Source organism: Palaemon carinicauda, chromosome 6, assembly GCF_036898095.1.
Source record: "Palaemon carinicauda isolate YSFRI2023 chromosome 6, ASM3689809v2, whole genome shotgun sequence".
Classification (NCBI taxonomy): domain Eukaryota; kingdom Metazoa; phylum Arthropoda; class Malacostraca; order Decapoda; family Palaemonidae; genus Palaemon; species Palaemon carinicauda.
The window spans coordinates 143231927-143254426 of record NC_090730.1 but is presented as its reverse complement, the minus strand read 5'-3'; the positions used below and the strand labels follow the sequence as shown (position 1 = coordinate 143254426).

At 32.2% G+C, this 22500-nt stretch overlaps 1 protein-coding gene across 1 annotated transcript in view; it reads right to left on the bottom strand.

Annotated features, from left to right (window-relative positions):
• The window catches only part of LOC137643271 (uncharacterized), a 755072-nt gene that overhangs the window by 720022 nt on the left and 12550 nt on the right, over positions 1-22500 (bottom strand). Inside the window, exon 4 of the mRNA XM_068376112.1 lies at positions 6162-6364. Coding sequence (XP_068232213.1) covers positions 6162-6364 — 203 coding nt within the window. The remainder of the gene's footprint in view (positions 1-6161; positions 6365-22500) is intronic.

Genomic DNA, 22500 nt, shown 5'->3' with positions numbered 1-22500 from the left:
AAATTCCTAAAATATTATATCGTCTTGATGGTTGAATAGCTGCTGCTTCTGCTAAAAATGGTGTGAGGAGAGAGAGAGAGAGAGAGAGAGAGAGAGAGAGAGAGAGAGAGAGAGAGAGAGAGAGAGAGAGAGAGAGAGAGCAGGCGTGTGTTAGTTGATTCCATATAAAAATCAGCTCATTTTTCTCCGTTCATCGTAGGAGAAAGGCCAAGGGGATGAAGGCTCGGTCAAATTGGGTTTTAGGCCGAACCAATCAGTTACTCGGAAATGAAAGAATGTGGGGAATTGATTGACCCCCTCTCTCTTTCTCTCTCTCTCTCCCTCTACTTTGTTACGTTGGGATACCAGGTTATTGCCTGACGTTCGTGCAATCTGATCTGAAAACAAATATTTCCGTTTGCAGTTGCGCCTAATTCTCCCAGGTGGAACGCTGCCAAGTTACGCTGTGGAAATGTCACCACCATTCTTCAGACTTAAAGGACTCGCTTTTTTTTTTATTTCTTTATTTGATGATATAAAAAAGTCAGATATATTTAGTGAAAAAGTAAGGTAGGGGGGTTATTGATTGTTGTCATAATTTGATTTACGATACCGAACTTTTACTAATTCTAATATATTAAGAGATAAATCATTATCATTGTGTATTTTATCTTTGTTTTAGTGGTAAGTATGGGTTATAATTCTTGCATTTTCTTTATGTCCATGTTATTTTTCCGATATTAAGATATTTTGCCTTCCTTTAACGTGCTGAATTACTTCTATGGCGAGGTAGAACCATCTCCTCCTACGCCCATTGACGCAAACGGCCTAAGTTAGATTTCGCCAGTGGTCTCTATCTTGAGCTTTAAATTGAATACTTCTTCATTCATCATCTCCTACTTCGCGCTTCATAGTCCTCAGCCATGTAGGCCTGGGTCTTCCAGGCATATTATTAACTAAACTCTAATCCTATCTAATGCGTTTCCTCATTTGCGTATATCTTTAATTCCCTTCGAATTCTTGCCATAGTTACAAAAAGAAGTGGTAATGAGTTCAGTAAATACCTCCCTATACTGGCTAACTAACTGATCGTTAGGGAAAATACTCGTTTCCAACTGGACGGGTCTGATGGCGATGTCTTGCCATTTAGGTTGTAGTCTCCTCTGACTTTATGAACTTCCTTTTGGCTCTTCTAATTTCCTGTATTTTTGTTTTCTACTTCATTCTGTTTCATATTTTAGTGGTTTTTTCTGTCTTAGTGACCAACCTTTTACTACTTTTTCTTGGTTTAAAAGTGGTTTTCCCAAATGTGGTCTATTATTGAAACACAGCAACCAGGAACCATAAAGCTAGAAAAATCGATAAAAAAAAGATAAATGTACAAAGAATAACACCCACAAAGCACTAGAAGGGTTGGAAGATCCAGGCTTACATGGCTGAGGACTATGAAGCGTGAAATAGGAGATGATGAGTGTAGAACTATTGATTTAAAAGCTCCAGATAGAGGCGACTGGCGAAATCTAACCGAGGCCCTTTGCGTCAATAAGCGTAGGAGATGATGATGATAATGACGACGACAAAGAATAGCTCAAGTCCAAAGGTGAACAGTAAAATTATACAACTTATAAACTTAGAAAATCTGACTACGCTCTATACCTTCAACAAGTATCTCAATCAATAGAATGTAAATGGGTTTCAGGGTAGGATACGTCTAGGAAAAGGCCGACGTTTCTGTAAATATATGTTTAAACAAAAAGGAAAGTAACCCAGTTCCTTGTGTAGGTAATTATTCTCTGGTATCTTCATTATACTCTGAAGATGGTGATTTGGGAACTCTGTTGAGTGAAGTTAGGAATGAAATGATTACTTCACAATTAATCATGATGATTTTCAGGTACAGTATGGAGTCATGATTTTTTTTTCTTTTTTTTTTCTTTTTTTTTTATCCTTAAGATTTGATCTCCTGGTCTTCTTTTATTCCATAACTTCTGCTTAATGACTTCTGACATATTTTCCTTCCCATAACTTTCAAGTCTCCTCTCCAATAAATTTCCTCCTTTTTTTTGGGGGGGGGAGGGGGGGGTGCGTGGACGGCTATATTATCAATGTCTTTTTCCTATTCTCTCTCCGATATTTAGTTTCAGATTTCAATAAGCATTAATCCCAGTAAGACTTGATAAGTTCACCATTAAAACTTTTATTCAAAACTACTGTTATTCCTTTTGTTTTTCCTTTCACATGATCGCTACTTTTGTTCTTGTTTTGTGTATTCGAGAAACAATTTGCTTATCCTGGTTTTACCTAATTTCTTTATAACTATTTTGTACCATGCAAGCTGTTTTCCGCTGGTATTTAATAACAAAATCACGATATATCTTAGAATATGTAACTTGAACATTGAAAATTTTATATAAATATATATATATATATATATATATATATATATATATATATATATATATATAGATCTATATAGATCTATATATATATATATATATATATATATATATATATATATATATATATATATATATATATATATATATATACAGTATTTGTGTATATATACATATATATATATATATATATATATATATATATATATATATGCATATATATATATATATATATATATATATATATATATATATATATATATATATATATATATATATATATATATTTATATAAATGTGTGTATCTATATATAGATATATTTATAAACATTATATATTTATATGTTTATTATGATTATAATTTGATTGACAGACTTTAAAGAATTACCAATGGAGATATTAACAGTAAATTAGTCTTGGCAGTTTTCACATTCAGCTGTGCCCAGAGATTTTTGTAAATTCTAGTCATGAATGTAGGTCTTTTTATATCGGAGGCGACTTTAATTGAATTTACTTTGTTTGCTTCTTATTCGTCAACGTATGATTTTGCTGACTTTTGAGACAAAAAGTAAACATTTGCACTCTCACTGAGTGATAAAATTTAGTTGATTTTAGGATATAGACAAATCAATCGCGAGTAACTTCAATAATATAGGTTAAGGTTATTTATTGTCTTCTTATATCAGATTGTAATTACTGAGTTTCGCGTTGTAAATGAAATTATTAAAGCTCTTTTATAGTTATTTGCTTAATCTTGTTGTGATTTGGATTAGCTGCAAGGTTACATTTATCTCAATAGTCAATTCTTTTTAGTGAGGCAGATTTGCACCGACTCGCAGGGGTGCCCTTATCGCTCGGAAAAGTTTCCTGATCGCTGATTGGTTGGACAAGATTATTCTAACCAATCAGATAGCAGGTCTCTTTTCCGAGCTAAAAGGGCACCGCGGCGAGTCAGTGCAAATGCGCCTCATTAAAAAAATTGAGTATAGATCATCGCCGATATTTATCGTATCTTACTATCTCCAAGTTTAAGTTAAAAAGTGAACTCCCAATGATACCTTGTGTACCTGTGTACAAAGTAGTCTGTGCTACTAGTTTTGTTGAGCCACAATATCCATAGTGCATAAATATCATAGAATCATACAACTCTTGCACTGCTATAGGATTCTTGTGAAATGTATTCTTTGATGGGTAAAATATTTCTTAGAAACGGTTTGTATTTTTAGGTCTGTTTTTTCTGACTTGCCTTATTGTTAATGTATTTTTGCTTATATTTTTTTCTATCGGCCTTCTCTTTATTTATATGTAGGTGCATTTTCTCCATCGGAAAATTGTTTTGTAGGTTAATGATCCTTTTTGTTTTTCCAAATGAATGAATTTCTCTAATTTCAGAATATAATAAATTGTTGGTTGAAAATGTTCTGGATACAACGATCTCGCATCAGGAATTCACCCAGCCCCAACTGCCTTTAATCAACATATTGGACAAGTTTGATTATATTTACTATTACGTTTAACCTATATTTTTTTCTTGCAAAAATATGGCCCCTTTCGTAAAGTTTCCCATATTCAATTATGATGCTTATAACTATTTTTCTTATTTGCAAGAATTTTGCCAGAATATTAAATTAGGCTGGAAAGACGGTAGCACAGTAATTTTTCCCGTCTGGATATAATTGCTCTTTTTTTTCCCAAGAAAACCATCAACTATCTTATTCTCATTTCATGTTTTCCATCAGCCTGAAATTCGTTGATTGGTTTTAAAGTTAGTGCGTGAAACTGCTATTACAAGAAGAAATAAGTTTAATTCCGGTAGCTTACATTTATCTCCAATTTTTTATCTTTATTTATTTCTCAAAAAACTACAGAACTGTGAGCCAATGTTTGGTATGTAAAATTTGCCTCACTTCTTTGTTCCTGAAGTTAGACGCAGGAATCCAATAAAATATGCCTACTCCAACCGATTCTCTTCAAGCATTTGAGACAATCATCATGTGTGAAGAACTTAAATTTTGTCCATTCGGTTGGCTAAATTCTTGGATGGGCACCAGTTAAAAGCTGTCATCTGTGAAACAAGCGTTGCTAACCACAACAATTCTCAGAATTACTTGCTGTGAATTTCGTGGTATTTCACGGATAACTGGAGGTTTCAATGGGCCTTGGTAACACCATTTAGTTAATCCATATTATGAGCACGTTTATCATCATCATCATCATTATCATTATTATTATTATTATTATTATTATTATTATTATTATTATTATTATTGAGGCCCTTTGCGTCAATAGGCGTATGATGATGATGATGATGATTATTATTATTATTATTATTATTATTATTATTATTATTTGTCAATCAACAGAATACTTCTTTACTTGAGACATATTCAAAGATAAATTATTTCCAAAAATGTCGGTTGCGTATTTGTTTAAAACTAAGAAGCATTTATGTGATTGTTTACCCAAAAGTGGAAAATATACGAACCTCAAATTATTTTGGAAGGATAATTTGTTCATATAATTAATCTAGGGACAGGGTTGTAAAGTATGTGATTTTTTTTTAACATAACAATTTATAAGATAATTGATACGCCTCGAGGGCTTACTTCTTTTTTTTTTTTCTAAATGCAGTAAGCTAATAAAATTAGGGAGTGAAAACCGCACAATACTTTTATAAGATTAAAAGGGAAATTTTCAGTCCTTGAAGTTGATAGAAAATTTAAACAAGCGTTGTCAGATATGGCAAACCCTGCCCCTCGCATGTGAACTTTCACGAAAACACTACTATTACTGTTTTTTTTTTTTTTTTTTTTTTTTTTTTTTTTTTTTTTTTTTTTTTTTTTTAATATGATTTTGCTGAAATCTGATGTTGAATTTGATCTTTCAAGGTCACAGAAGGTCAAAGGTCGTGGTGCCATTTTAAAGCCCATTGGTGAGTTTCTGTTTTTTAATGATATTAGCAGATTGTGAATCTTTGTTCGTTTGAGCGTTATGTGCTCTAAAGTTCGGTGACCTTGAAAATTTGTCTTCCCAGAATTTTGAGCCTATCAGTCTTCACAACTATGCATTTTCACTAACTTGACATACAAGATTATATTTCCATCTCCTGAACATAAAGATTTCGTCTTGATTTTAAGAGTTATAGTAGAAAATCGTTTCTTACCTTTCATGTTACTGTGACCTTGATTCTAGACAATAAAGGTGCAAATGTCAGTGGGTCTATCATGTGTCATAGTGCATTTCTCCTGAAAATTTTAAACAAATCTGTCCTGTTTTTTTTCTGCAAAGTTACCAATAAGGAAACAAAGTAGTAGACATACACACACAAAGACAAAGAAATCTATCTAAAACAATACCCATTGCCCACCTAGGTGGGAACCGGGTAAAAAATTTAATTATTGTAATTTTAATGAAATGAAAAGGAACATCAGACCTTGATGAATTGAAAATAAAGGAAAGACCATCATATCATCTAGTGGCGTGATTACTCGAATTTTAAATATAAGTCAAAGGGTTTAAAAATAGTATGATGCCAAGCTTTGAAGGTTGTCGAGAAAACTGCAGTAAAGAAAATTAAATGCATGACTTAGCTTACAGTAGTGCAAAAACACTAAAAAAGAATCAATACTGATATATGCTTCGGTGAATTAATGCATTTTCATTAAAAAAATAAATACCTCCGCCAAATGTTTAGAGCAAAAAAAAAAAAAAATTTTTTTTTGGGGGGGGGGGGGGGTTGATGGACTGGTCCTTCAGTAGTTGCTGACGCAGCATCGTCTGACTTACCTCGATCATGAGGACGTTCTTCTTGACGTCGGCCGTCCAGAATAAAACGAGGTCTCCCGCTTCGTCGAGTTTAGCCTCCTGCTGCCAGGCATAGGCCAGCAGACAGCAGCGGGCGGCCCACACCCACGCCCAAACCGCGACCTCCCGCACCTGCATGACCACACTCGTCGCGACACCACCTTGGGTTTTCTTCTTGGATCTCTCTACTAACACAATTTCCACCTCTCACTTAATGTTTGCATGGTGTCTCTGGTTTCTTTTCTAACCACCTGTTTTTAGAAGAGAAGTAGAAAAACGTTCACTTTAAATTTCAAGTCTTCAATTTTAGGTAGTTCACAAAGGAGTTGAATTAAGGAAAATTCGTGTGGATGAATGGATAAAATAATGGAACTCAGGATTTTATAATTGGAAGTAGTGTTATTCTCTCTCTCTCTCTCTCTCTCTCTCTCTCTCTCTCTCTCTCTCTCTCTCTCTCTCTCTCTAATACATACATACATATATTTATTACGTATAAAACACACGTAAATATTCAACTATAAGTATAATAATTCTCTAGTGAATAATGAATTTGAGGGATTCCCTTGTATTGAAAAGAAAACAGTGTTGAAGGGCAGAGATCAATAATAATACCTTCGCTCTTATTGAGATATGAAAATTAACAAGCATTAATCTCGGTTTGGATAAAACTTATTAATTTTTCTAGAGTAAGATATTGGCCAAAATATAGGTAAACTTACATTGCTTTCATGGATTTTGATTGTCTAACTTTTCATGATTAAGAGAAGGTTGGGATTTTTTGCCACATGGACAGTGACCGTGGAATCGATTATTGTTTTAATATGAAAATAAAATGGACAAGCCCGTCTTGAAGTAAGTGTAATGATTTAGCTTACGAGTATTTCTATTGTTTATCCTGATTTACCAAAGTCTTGTGAAGATTGCCAAAATAGGACTTTAATAACAAAGATATGGTAGTTAAAGTTGTGCTGGGAACAAAGTTTACCAGTGCATCTCAAAAGCGTCGTTTGCAAATCATCCTTGAAAGACTGCCTGTCATTTCAAGTGTCATTATTTTTACGCATATACTTTCCGCATAAAAAACTGACACTTTCAAGCCCACTTAAAATGGTTTAATCTATCGTTGAAGACTCCCTCTCAATATCAAGGGGAAAATTAATCTTAACTTGTGCGGAGCAAACATCAAACCAGTGGCGTCGTATAACTAGAAAGTCCTTGGGAAACTGCTCAGTGTGATATAAATAGAATGGGCAGAAAATGGCGGCCTTGTAATGGGGTCGAAATGAAACTAAGGTCGAAGGACGAGCTGATTTACTGGTCAGATGAGAAAACTTATTATTCAGTTGTAGGTTGGGTTAGGTTAAGTTAGGTTAGGACAGCGATTGGAGAGTCTTTCCAGATGTGAGAAAAGGGTTTCATAATCACAAAGAGTAAAACTAGCGATGATATATTTTTTCCCCTATAAAACTAGCTCAGTGTTTAATGGACTGACATGAGCATAACCGTCATAGTTTCACCTATGTGTTTTTTTTAAGAAAATATAATTTTGAGTTTTTCAAGAGGAATATCTGATATACCCTGCAGTGCTAAGGTTAACAGATATTTTAATAGTCAACACACCAACATAAAACAAGCTAATATTTTGGTTTTAACTAGTTTGAAATTGCCATCGATGTAAAATTATCGTCAGTTAACAAAAGAATTATGAATATCTGAACAATACTTTGACTCTGTAGTGAGTGGCCAAAAATTTTACCACATGAAATTATTGCTATTGCTTAATCTGTATTTTGACAAAAAAATTTCATATAAAACTGATGTTTGACCTCTGTTTTAACTTTGACCAAATCCCGCTAATGTGTATTAATCAAATTTTCCTCGAATGGATTACTCTTAAAACTAGAAATGAAATTGCAAAGCAAGAGCATTGGAAGTATATTACCTACGTCAGAATAGTCTACACAGGTATATATGGATTGGGCATCATTAACATTGGTAAACATTGAATGAATGACTAGAAAAAGACGAAATCGAAGCAAATGTAATTTGAAATATACCAAATCTCATATTCCAAAAAGTGGCGTTACGAGCTATACGAAGTAATAATAATGTCATAACTGGAGGGGCACTTAGTATAGCACAGACATCCTCCGCGGCAGCTTATTTCTCGACCTTTTGCTCGACCGTGACCTTGACCTTTGCCCATTTCCAGCTTTTTACATAATAGTCAATCATTGCGAGTTTCATTACGATTAAAATTGTGGCCAGGAAGCTGTGCGCAATCAAACACACACACATACAGGGGGTAACCTCCTTCCAACCTCCTTGGCGGAGGTAACAAATATTTGAAATAAACATCAAAGCTCTGTCTGTGTTGTGAAGTGCACATTGTCCTGCGAGGTGATAATGTGTTCCCTGGTTCGATTGATAAACGAAGTGAAAATAAAATTATCTGTAAGATGAGATGTTGCCCTATCAAATTGGAAACGATATTCGGTTCTGCTGGCTACTCCAAAATCAAACCATTGTTCTCTAGTCTTGAGTAGTGTCATACCCTCTGTACAATGGTCTTCCACTGACTTGGGTTAGTTCTTTTGCTTGAGGATACACTCGAGCACACTATTCTTTCTAATTTCTCTTCCTCTTTTGTTTAAAGTATTTATAGTTTATTTAGGAAATATTTAAATGTTACATTTCTTAAAATATTTTATTTTCCCTTGTTTCCTTTCCTCCCTGGGCTATTTTCCCTGTTGGGGCCCCTGGGCTTATAGCATCCTACTTTTCCAACTATTGTTGTAGCTTAGAAATTAATGATAATAATAATAATAATAATAATAATAATAATAATAATAATAATAATAATATTTTGAACTAATAATGTTTCCCTCCAATAGTAAGGAACACGACTAAGAGATTGATTGTTACCCTCCCTTTATCATTTCCATCACCTGAATGTTTATTTAACATAAGTAATTAATTAATAGAAAGAGAGAGATAAAATTATAGGTTTTCGGCCATCATTTTCCACATTAGGCACTGCATTTTTCCTTTGTTTCAATTCATAATTTTTTTTCCAGCTTTCTCAGCACAATTTGGACCGGAGTTTCGCAGCAATATTCTTGGCAGAAGGATTACGTTTTCTTTATTTTATCATCCAGTGGCACGCTTCTTAAGGATAGTATTGGAAAACATAAGGATATTTCTTAGTAAATTGATTGCCGCCTTTGTTTATTATATAATATTTTTTCGAAAGTTTTCGGTGATTTTCATTGGTATTTTAAAGGAATCTTTTTAATGATTTTCTAGATTTTATATTCTTTTATTTTACATTGCCCGTTTTTACATTTTTTATTTCTCAATGCACATTACACTCAAACTAATAAGGTAATTTTTATGGGGAATTATTTTCTATAAGATTTTCTAATACTGTTGTATGATTCCGTCTTCTGTTCCGAAATTCTTCATGTATCCAAAAAAAAAAAAAAAAAAAAAAAAAAGATAAAAAGGCAACATCTGATCTGGAATTCGGTTTTATTCCCATCTTCGCATATTTTTCATTATGATACTTAAGCATGAAAAATGTAATATCACATTAAATAAAGTACAATGCCTTCATCTATTTATCTGAATAGGTTTTACGATAGAAAATTTTTTTACGATAGAAAAAGTATGCTATTGTAACGTTAAATTACTGTTAGTCATTGACATTGTAATGAGATCATGGGATTTGAGAATAACATTGAATTTTTGACAGTCTGAATGAAAACTACATTATATGTAAACTTGTTTTCGCTTATTTGGATTTTCAATTTTAATATGATGTGTTACGAAACTGTCAGGCCTTATATTCGAGATAAGAGAATCCCTTTAGCATATTCTTAATAAAGCTTTCAATGTCACTCCATTTTGAAAAGATTTAAATTTATTTTTGTATAGGAAACTGACAAACATTGATTCTAAATGAAATCTCCACAGATCTTGGGAACCGATTACGATTATTCTCTTGTAGAAAACCGGTAATTTTGTTCATAAACATATCGTGAATCATATCGTGACAGGGTACTTGCATTATGATTATTTTCCAAAATAATTAAGATAGACATATTTTATATATATATATATATATATATATATATATATATATATATATATATATATATATATATATATATATATATATATATATATACAGTATATATATATATATATATATATATATATATATATATATATATATATATATACAGTATATATATATATATATATATATATATATATATATATATATATATATATATATATATACAGTATATATATATATATATATATATATATATATATATATATATATATATATATACTATATATATATAATATACACATATATAATATACATATATATATATATATATATATATATATATATATATATATATATATATATATATATATATGTTTGTGTGTGTGTATGTGTATGTGTGTATGTGTTATTTTGTTTGTGAGAGTATCTGCATGTAGCTATACTGTGCATGTTAGTCAGTATGTATCTTAAAGAGAATGAAGCTATTGTAAATGAAAAATATTTACCCCACTATTGCAAATAAAAGTGGATTAATTACAAGCTTCCCCTTTTATATAATGGTAGAATGATTTTTCATCCAGACCTGGGGAGCTAGTGTGCATAAAGCAGCAGATTTCAAATTATTGTCTGTTAACACTAATATCCTAACGACACGCTCGCGTGTGCACGCAATAATAGAAGGGAATTTATTTGTTGGGCGGTTCCATCTCAACATTTATGTTGGTTTTTTAGCCTTTGTTGCTTCCGTATGTTATGATTTGGTGTTGCAGATATTTTATTATTGTTCTATAAGCATTAATAAATTACTTTCTTTAATGTTTCCATCGCTTGAATGACTAAATGTATAATTAGAGCGACCGGCGTTCTTCTCTCTTATTGTTATATCACTTGCTAAAGATGATGAAACGATATTTCGGAGTTGAAATGTCCCAAAAAAACTATATATTTTTGTACTGATTTGAATATAAGCTTTTCTATTTCGCATTAACTTTCAGTAATAAAGCTAGGGCATGTATTGATATGAACTGATGCGTTTCCCCTTAAAAAGTCTGATATTTTATACATATAGATGAGGAATCATATTGTTGCAATGAACTTGCATTTGAAGTATCTTTCGAAGCAATTAAGCTACGCTAACCACCCAATCAACTTTGTTTGTTCATTATGAATTTGTTCCTCATTACTCTCAGCAACTGCAGATTGCAAACAAGATTACTGTACGATGTTGCTGTTGAAGAACTCACTTGACTGAAAATGAAATTCTGGGAATCCTGTTGGCCTTTATGCAGGTCAGAATTCTTGATTCATAAACAAGTCGCTTTAGGTCAAGCCCTGGGAATGGTTGGTTCTGTAAACAGTATTTCTAAAGCCCACTTGCTTTATATGTCGTCGCTATAGAATAGGCACTGCAGACGTTATTTGTCTGTTCTGGAATACGGCTGCTGGGGAAATATTGGACTGCCCGGAGAGATGTAGGGGAAGGAAAATCAGGGTTGCTTATGCGTAGCAACCATTGCTTGGCGTAGAAAAGCTTACAGGACCTTAGGAAATGGTGACTTGAGGGTACACGCGTACACTCTCTATCTCTCTCTCTCTCTCTCTCTCTCTCTCTCTCTCTCTCTCTCTCTCTCTCTCTCTCTCTCTCTCTCTCTCACATATACACACATACACACACACACACACACACACATATATATATATATATATATATATATATATATATATATATATATATATATATATATATCCCTAAATGTTTACTTATATAATACAATTGCCTATATTTATATAATGAAATATATATATATACATATATATATACATGTATTTATATATATATGTGTATATATGTATATATGTATATACATATATACATATATATATATATATATATATATATATATATATATATATATACATGTATTTATATATATGTGTGTATATATGTATATATGTATGTATATATATATATATATATATATATATATATATATATATATATATATATACATATAAACATACCGCATATTATAAAATGTATATAAACATACCGCATATTATAAAATATATATACATACATAGTGAGTGTGTTTTGAGAAAATTCAATTTGAATATCACCAAGATTGTGGACCTGGCTTATTACAACGGAAGAAGGTTAATTAAAATGTTGTAAATGGAGAGGCCCCAGGAGTTGTTGTTGTTGTTGTAAGCCAAATGCTGCAGTATGGTGGTCATATTGTAACCGAGTGATTTCCCAAGGCGTTTAAGGTATGCCTGAATGAGTTCCGGTTCTAATAGAATTAATTATCAATGGGATTAATGATTCCATCCTATAATGGGGATGGGGACCTCGTGAAATTAAGCTTTATAAAGGCCATGTGATCGCTTATTGTTACTGGAAAGGGGTACAGTAAACTTAACGTTATAAGGCTATGACCGATGACATATGGAGTGTTACTTGGAAAGCAAAGTGGTATTAAAGAATAGGGAGAGAGTAATATATTTATGTGGAAAGCAAAGTGGAATTAAAGATTAGGGAGAGAGTAATATGTTTGTTACTTGGAAAGCAAAGGGAAATTAAAGAATAGTGAGAGAGTAATATATTTGTTACATGGAAAACAAAGTGGAATTAGAGAATAGGAAGATAGTAATATATTTGTTACATGAAAAGCAAAGTGGAATGAAAGAATAGGGAGAGAGTAATAGATTTGTTACTTGGAAAGCAAAGTGGAATTAAAGAATAGTGAGAGAGAAATATATTTGTTACTTTTAAAGTAAAGGGAAATTAAAGAATAGTGAGAGGGTAATATATTTGTTACACGGAAAGCAAAGTGGCATTAAAGAATTTGGAGAGAGTAATAGATTTGTTACATGGAAACCAAAGTGGAATTAAAGAATAGTGAGAAAGTAATAGATTTGTTACATGGAAAGCAAAGTGGAATTAAAGAATAGTGAGAAAGTAATATATTTGTTACATGAAAAGCAAAGTGGAATTAAAGAATAGGGAGAGAGTAATACATTTGTTGCATGGAAAATAAAGTGGAATTAAAGAATAAGGAGAGTGTAATATATTTGTTACATGAAGAGTAATGTGGAATTAAAGAATAGGGAGAGATTAATATATTTGTTACATGGAAAAGAAAGTGGAATTAAAGAATAAGGAGAGTGTAATAAATTTGTTATGAAGCAGTTTTCCGATAGATTTTAAAGTAGAATAAAGTACAGGTATAAGGCACACACAAACTTTGGGAAAGGTTATGAATTAACTAATAGAGATATATGGAGTAATTTGAAGGTTTATGGTTTGACAATTATTTTTTTAAAGTTTTATTTGGAAGAAAAAAATTAACTTGTAATGGAATAAGTAAATGGGGGCGTGACTAGCTTGGTGTAGAATGAGATCTATATAGTCTCTTAGCTTTTTGATAGCTGTGGACAGAGAAGCGGTAGACTCCACCTTAAAGTATTTTCCTATGTTGAAAAGTGCCTGTATATCTATATATAATTCAAACGCACTTTGTATACATCAAAATATTATCGTAAATATGTATATGTTTAAAGCAACTACAGAATTTAAATATAATCTATTATTTTTGCCTTAAATTTTAAAATTAGATTAATCTCGGTTAATGATAACCCTGGTGTTACCTAATTTGGGTGTGTTTGAATATTTTTTATGATATTAGTCAGGTTAATTTTGAAAGTAAAGGTTGTTGAATTATATGATTATTATTTTTGTAGAGCATAAGTAGTTATTTAGGTTCCTGGAAATTCCCATATCGAAAATTATCTTGGCGTAGCACAGACTCGAAACTACCTACTGGGTGACTCGGCTTTTTATCAGTGTTTGCTCCATTCCTGGAATGTTCTTCCAGCCAGTTTTTGTCTGCCTAAAAAGAATTATTGTAATACTTTATTTCCAGCTTCTTTTTAAAGGTTATGGAGATGTTTTGACCCTGGATGGTTCCCTGGTCTAAAAAAAGGAATCGGGTTTTCTAGTTCTGTTAGTATTCCCATTGTTATTATTGTGCTATTTATTATTCGACATATTCGCGGATGTGAGGAAGAGTCTTTAATTCACTATTATATCAAAATAAATTGCATAATCTTGCACTGTCTGAAATAAGACTAATTTGAAGACTTTGAGTATATTTATAAAACTAATTACCAGAATGCAATCAGTAGTTTATTATAACAAGTACCGTCTACAGAATCTAAAGAAATTGTGATATGATGAGGCGTTCATATGAAGTTTAAAAGTTAATGGTATTTTATATATGGAAGTAAGGATATTGAGTTTACTCAACTTTTTTAAACAAATGTTAGTGAGACAAACAAATATCAGCATTGTTCCTGAAAAGCTAGGGTATAATTGAAATAAACTCAGGTTAATAGTTAGCTTCTTGTATGTCATAGCCACGGGTCTAAATTTGGTACCAGCTTTCTTTTCTTTAACTAATGCTACCCCAAAGAAATAAGTGTGAATTTTAAGGACTCAGCTTATTACCTTCGACAATAAGTTGATAGGCGTGTATTTATTTGTTAGTATGACTTTTTTGTGAGTCGTTTAACCAAAAACTTTTTTACCGAATCTCATGAAATATGGTTGGATAATTGACCACGATCCAAGGACATTTTGAATAGCTTTTGGTAGTGATTGGGGCAAAAGTCAAGGCTAAGGTCACGAAACTGTCAAAAACATCTTTTTATTATTATTATTACTTGCTAAGCTACAATCCTAGTTGGAAAAGCAGGATGCTATAAACCCAGGGGCTCCATCAGGGAAAATAGCCCAGTGAGGAAAGGAAAAAGGAAAAAATAAAATATTGTAAGTAGAGTAACATCATTAATATAAATATTTCCCATATAAACTTTTAACAAAACAACAGGAAGAGAAATTAGATAGAATAGTATGCCCGAGTGATTGATGAAACCCATAGACTATAGTAAAAAGTCTGAAAAACTGGCCAACATGGAGGAGCCGATACACCATGCAAGGCTAAATACCCTCCAGGATAGCCACTTCAACTGAAGGGAGGACAGTAAGGATGGTTTTGAGAAGGAAAAGAATCAGAAAAGGAAAAGACAATCTCTTGATAAACCACCTGGCATCCATGGCCCTTCTATTAAGCCTGCCCAACACACCATTTCAAAAAAACAAGAGGAAGAGAAAAAAAAATAATAAGAGAACTCTAACCCAAGACAGTGGAAGACCATGGTACAGAGACTATGGCACTGCCCAAGACTTGAGAACAATGGTTTGATTTTGGAGAAGAGCTGCTTACCATAGCTAAAGAGACTCTTCTACCCTTAGCAAGAGGAAAGAGGCCACTGAACAATTACAGTACAGTAACCCCTTGGGTGAAGAAGAATTGTTTGGTAAACTGTGTTGTCAGGTGTATGAGGACAGAGGAGAATATGTAAAGAATAGGCCAGAATATTCGGTATATGTGTAAGCAAAGGGAAAATAACCGTAACGAGAGAGAAGAATCTAATGTAGTACTGTCTGGCCAGTCATAAGATGCCATAGCTCTCTAGTGGTAGTATCTCAACGGGTGGCTGGTGTCATATTGTGGCCTATTTTTATCTGATTTGCATGATACTACTGGTAAAATGTGCACAATTCAATTGCTTTTCCTGTGATATACAACATGATATAGTGATGCCATTACCCTTGGCGGTGGCGAAGGTATGCGCTCTACCGAGTGCCAGTTCTAGTTCACAATTGTACAGTCTTGTTGCCTAAATCTCATGCTTCTAGATGTATTATCGATATATTAAGAAGTATGCCTATATTATGGGTGGGATAGACAGTTGAAATTTTGGCCGTATTAATTTCAATTGAAGGGGCGGTTGCAATCAATATTAGATCTATTAGTCACATTTCATCGTAATTTTACAATTATAACTGCATTAAATATGAGTCAATAGACGACATTTGCGCATAAGTATATTCAAGATTCAGTACGAGAAAGTCTAGAAGGGGAAAAAAGTGAAAATAAGATAAATATTTGCTGAATAATTACAAAAGTACTAATAAAAGTAGAATAGTGGAAATTGTCATTATTAAAAGAGGAGGAAATGCATAAAAGAGAGTAATATTAGGACTGGTGAAAGACGTTATGGTCACATTATTGACTATATATATATATATATATATATATATATATATATATATATATATATATATATATAAATATATATATATATATATATATATATATATATATATATATATATATATATATATATATATATATATATGCGCACACGCACCCGCACCCGCACCCGCACACACACACTCACACACACACACAACACCAACTACAAATGCGGTCGTTCTTGTCCAAAGCAGGACAAGAGCCTCAGAGATGTCAATTCATGCTTTGGGTTTGGCTAGTTTTCATCACTACACTGGCCAGTTCAGATTAGTGATGATGGGAGATTTTTGTCTGATCTTACTCAGCAAACTAACCTAGTTTGTATGTCTGTATGTATATATATATATATATATATATATATATATATATATATATATATATATATATATGTGTGTGTGTGTGTGTGTGTGTGTGTATGTATGTATGTTTGCATGTATGTATATATATATATATATATATATATATATATATATATATATATATATATATATATATATATGTGTGTGTGTAAGTAGATGGAAAGATATGTGTATAGATGTACATATAAATAGACAGATATATATTTGTACGTGTGTATGTGTGCAAATAGATGGAAAGATAGATATATATGTGTATAGATATGCACATAAATAGACAGATAGATATTTGTGTATTACTTTATAAGCCAAGACCATGCACGTGAAAAGAGAGAGGAGAGAGAGAGACTCAATCCTCATCCCTTCCTTTGAGCTCTTATTTTTGTTTTTCCTTTGAAGGAGTCTTTCTTGATGAAAAGAAAAACGACTTTATGCATGACGGCTAAAGCTTAATATGCAAGCGGAAAGAAGCCAATATTTTGCTTGCAGTAATGTGCGCGAGGAAAAGACGAAAGCGTTGATTAATATCCTAGCTGGTACTTGCCAACACTTCCACTCTTTAACAAGTCGTTACAACATGAAGTCTGGGCATAAAGTATCTATTTTCACCTCCGGGGATTCATGTTGCAGTTTTAATTAAAGCTCTGGCTGGCTCCTCTGCTGCACTACAGAATTACCCCAATAACATGCTTCATTAAACCCCCCTTCCTCTTATCCCCCTCTTACATCTCGGTCGTCAAAGCTTTTTTACCTCCGCCAACGAAGTTATGAGGAGGTTATGTTTTTACTCCTGTTTCTGTTTGCTTTTGAACAACTTCCTGGCCACAATTTTACTCACAGAGTAATGAAATTTTCAGGGATTGATCATGTTACGACGTGGAAGTGATTAAATCTTAAAAGTATTAGGTCAAAGGTCAAGGTCAAGGTCGAGCAAAAGGTCGACTGGATTAACCCTAACCTTAAAAACCCAATCTTGCACAAGGTTGTCACACAGACTTCAAATACGCCTGCGGTCTAAATTGGCAAACTGGTTTCGGAAAATAAGCTGCCGTGGCGGAGGCCTGCATTTTCAGTGGTTTTTTATAGTTTTGGTTCCTTTTTTTTTGGTGTTTTAAGTTTTGTCATTCTTTATTCAAAAGCTATAAATTGATCAATAATTTACAACTGATATTTTTGAAACAGCAAATCCTTTTTGAGCCCTATTTTCCAATTCCAGTTGTATTATATCGTATTTGCCATTGTTATTGTATTTGTAAACGATGTCCTATTTTAAAACCGCTATCAATATTTCATCGATAACCATTGTAAAATATCGCATGGGAACATCCCAATATTTATTCCGTACCATCGCAACTTTTAAGTCTGAAAGGCAGATATTTCTCTCTCTCTCTCTCTCTCCTCTCTCTCTCTCTCTCTCTCTCTCTCTCTCTCTCTCTCTCTCTCTCTCTCTCTCTCTCTCTCTCTCTCTCTCTCTCGTATATTTTAGTTATAGAAGGATGCTGTATATTTGACATCTCCCTTATAGAATGAAGAACAAGTGTCTGGCTATGTATGAATGTATGCGTACAGACATATATATATATATATATATATATATATATATATATATATATATATATATATGTATATATATATGTATATATACATATAGATATATGTATATATACATACATACATATATATATATATATATATATATATATATATATATATATTATATATATATATATATATATATATATATATATATATATATATACACATATATACATACATACATATATATATATACATATATATATACATATATATGTATGTGTGTGTGTGTATAAATACATTTTTTCGGTCACGCTCAGCAGCATGGCTAGACGTGATAACTACTAGGTGTCTCTCTCTTCCTCGGGTAGGAGGGGGAGTAGTCATACCCTGATGAGAGGAGTTTGTAATTAGCTAAAGGGGAGGGGGTGTGAAGGATTGAATCTATGTGTGCATGTATGTGCATATCTATCTGGATATTTAGTAGTCATTTTTGACGGGTCATGTACACTCCTGAACTGAATGTAATGGGTATCATTTCCAGGGGATAAGATCCAACACGGCAGCTTTCAGTTCATCATGAAATGCAATGTGTCTGCATCAGAAGCTGATGCATCCCGTCGATTAAATCGTCTCCTTTGTTGTTATAACTTCTTTTGCATACTACATGTTTAAACCCATTCCGTCCCTGCTTGGTTTAGACATCGTATAGCCTGTTTCGCTTTAAAAGTGTTTTCTTGTCATTTAAGGAAAGTAAATCACTCCCTTCTATTGCTTACCGTCAGATTCTAGTCTTTTCATCAATAGAAAGAAAGGAAAATCCTCGTCCTCTTTAAACTTAGTCAAATGGATACACCTTTTTTTTCTTTTTTCTTTTGAAAATCCCTAATTGTCCTCTTTGAATTATTCATATAAATACACTTTTTTTTTCTTTTCTTTTTTCTTTTCCAACGCCCTCTGGTATTTTTCCTTCCATTTATCATATTTATTATTACGTATTTACATCGTATGCGATTTCCATTTACTGCCTTTTTATTTTTCTGATGTTACATTATTATGCTCTTCCTCATACAATCTCGCTCCCTCCTCTCTCATTCTTTCATTCAAGGTCTTTAGAATAGTCTAGAGACGTTGCTTTCATCATTCTAGACATATCTCCGCATCCTTGCATGAGTCATGCAGATACATAAATCGTGTGTAAGGGTGCGTCATTCAGCTTTTCAACATTTTGAATCACCCTCATGTTCTGCTTCTGTTCTTTTTTTTTTTTTTTTTTTTTTTTTTTTTGGGGGGGGGGGAAGGGGGTGTCTAATCATAAACTCTTTGTCTTGTAAACAATTCTCTGTAGTCGTCGCATTTGTCAACTGCATTTCCTAACGTTGGCTGCCAATGGACCCACAAAGTTTTCATCCGTTTTCCATTCTTCTTATCGATAAATTACACCAAGTGGAATGGCCTAGAGAGCCTGTCAGAGACTTACGTAAACCTCAGGGAGTGTATTTCAAACAGCGAAAAACACTTCTGTTGCATCATACAGGTCTTGTTTCACACTGAAGCTTTCATTAGAGTTTTCTTCTTTTATTCACTCCTCCTGTCCTGCCGTATATTTGTATTTGTCCTCTTTCATATCTTCTTTGAGTCTGTATAGAGCTATTTTTTCCCCATTTATTCCGAAGTCACTCCATTCCCCTAACAGGACTTACTGATACTCTCATCGCTAACAAGAGACCTTCACAGTCAATAGCACCCTCCCTTACATATACAAAGTACGTTTGTATATATCAACATTATTTTCTCTTGATAGATAAGAGCAAAATAGCTCTTCTCTGAACAAAATATAGCCTGCAAAACCCGCTCTGAAATTTATTTAGCCCATCACGATAAAATCTTTTGTTTACCTTAGGATGTGTTCCTTGGCAATTAGTGAGAGATTTAAGGTGAATATTAAGAAGTTAATGAGCGATAAAATCAAATTTGAATTATTCCAGTAGTTCGATTATAGAACAAACATTTGAATTAAGGAATGTTTCTCGATTATATATTGAAATAGTGCAATTTGGTTATATGATCTGATTAAAGACAGTAACGAGAATGCTGGTGTTGTCAGTAATACAAATTTTTTTCATTGAAAATAGAAGACTAAAATGAACACGTAGCAATCTTGTAACTAACTATTAACTATAGTATTTACTAATACTACTATTAGTTTTATCAATATTCCTTTCAAGTGAAAAAAACTATCACATAATAAGGAATAAATAGTTTGAGATTTCTATCTGTGGTTCAACTCATTTTTTAAACATTCCTATTTTCCACATACTTCATTCGTATCTCAGAAGGTTGTAACCCTTAGAGAGGGGGAGGCAGGAAATTAAATGACAAGCTAAGGTGAAGGAAAAACTGAAGAGAAGAGGTTTGGTGTTAGAGAATGCCTTTGATAATTGATAAAAGGCATTAGAGAATACGCAATCGGGCAACCGGCCCTTCAATGTAGGGATAATTGCGGGAAAGAATGGTGGCTATTTTTCCTGACATTTCATATCGTAACTATGGTCGATTCATTTTAGTAATGCAAAATTGCACCTACTTGCAGGGGTGCCCTTTTAGCTCGGAAAAGTTTCGTAATAGCTGATGGTCAGACAAAAATACTTCCGACCAATCAGCTGTTAGGAAACTTTTCCGAGCTAAAAGGGCACCCCTGCGAGTCGGTGCAATTCTGCCACACTAAAAATAATTGAATATACTTTAGGTACATCGCTGGAATCAGATGATTTCATTTTGTTTATTGTGGAAGTAAGTTGAATTTGTCTAATCAGTGATTATGGTGTAAGCTTCTTTGATTGGAGTGTATGGAGAATTTTTATTTAACGCTTTATATTTTTTTTTCTTTTTTCTGATTGTGAAGTAATTCTTGTTTCGATTATGGCACATGTCTGAACTTCGGTTTGTTAATTGTGTTATATCTTTCTTTGCCTTTGATTGGGAAACTTACTCGTTCACCACTTTTTGATTTTGAGTTATTTCTGTTCTCTCTTCAACATTAGAATTTTTCATGTTTCTCTAAACGTGATATATATATATATATATATATATATATATATATATATATATATATATATATATATATATATGTTTTGTATGTATGTATGTATATATATATAATTATATATATATATTTATATGTGTATATATATCTATATATATATATATATATATATATATATATATATATAACACATTATATATATATATATATATATATATATATATATATATATATATATATATATGTATGTATGTATGTATGTATGTATGTATATAAGTTATTCAGTATCTAATTTCATTATCTGTTGATTATGAAATATTTTCAGTTGCTCTTGAGAGTTGAAACGAGTTGTTGGAAGAATGCATTGCAATCATTTTATTTTCATTTATAAGAGTATTTTTTTTTTTTTACTGAAAGCGCGGATATTATATATTTTTTGTCGAGATTAGAACAATTTAAATCTATTATTTTTAAAAGGATTTCTTTGATTACACGAACATTCGTGAGACACCAGTGACCATATTATTATTCTTAATATTTACCAATTTATATTGTTTGAACTTCGTATTATCACGTATATGTTATGAGCTTCACTCATATCGGGATTGAGAAAAAAAAATAATAAATGTGAAATTTCATTATAAATTTTAATGGAGCTTGAAGACTGTCAAATCCATATTTTCATAACTTAGACAAATATAAATTGTCCCTTTTGCTTTTTCAAATGAACTGACAAGAAAGTAAAGTACTTTGTGATGAGTTCCAACAAATGTAAAAGCAATTATTTTTCTTATAATCGAAACAGCGTAATGAGAGAATTATTTTTACATTCAAATCAAACTATGCTTTCTATTTTTCTTTTATATTGAAAGAGTGGATTAATTCCCCTTTTTCACAACAGCAATCACTGAAAAAAGGGTGTTATTAATTTAACTCTTATTTAGTGATGAGAAACTTTTTTTTTTTCCGTAACGGCTTACAATGAAAATGAAAACTCGTTTTTCACGAAAAAAAATTATAAGTATTATTTAGATAAACTTTTTTTTTAATAATTACTTAAGATGCAAAAGACATCTGGTCGTTTCTTACGTTTTTAAAAAAAATCAATATTAAATAGATGAAAAAGCCGTAATTATTTTTT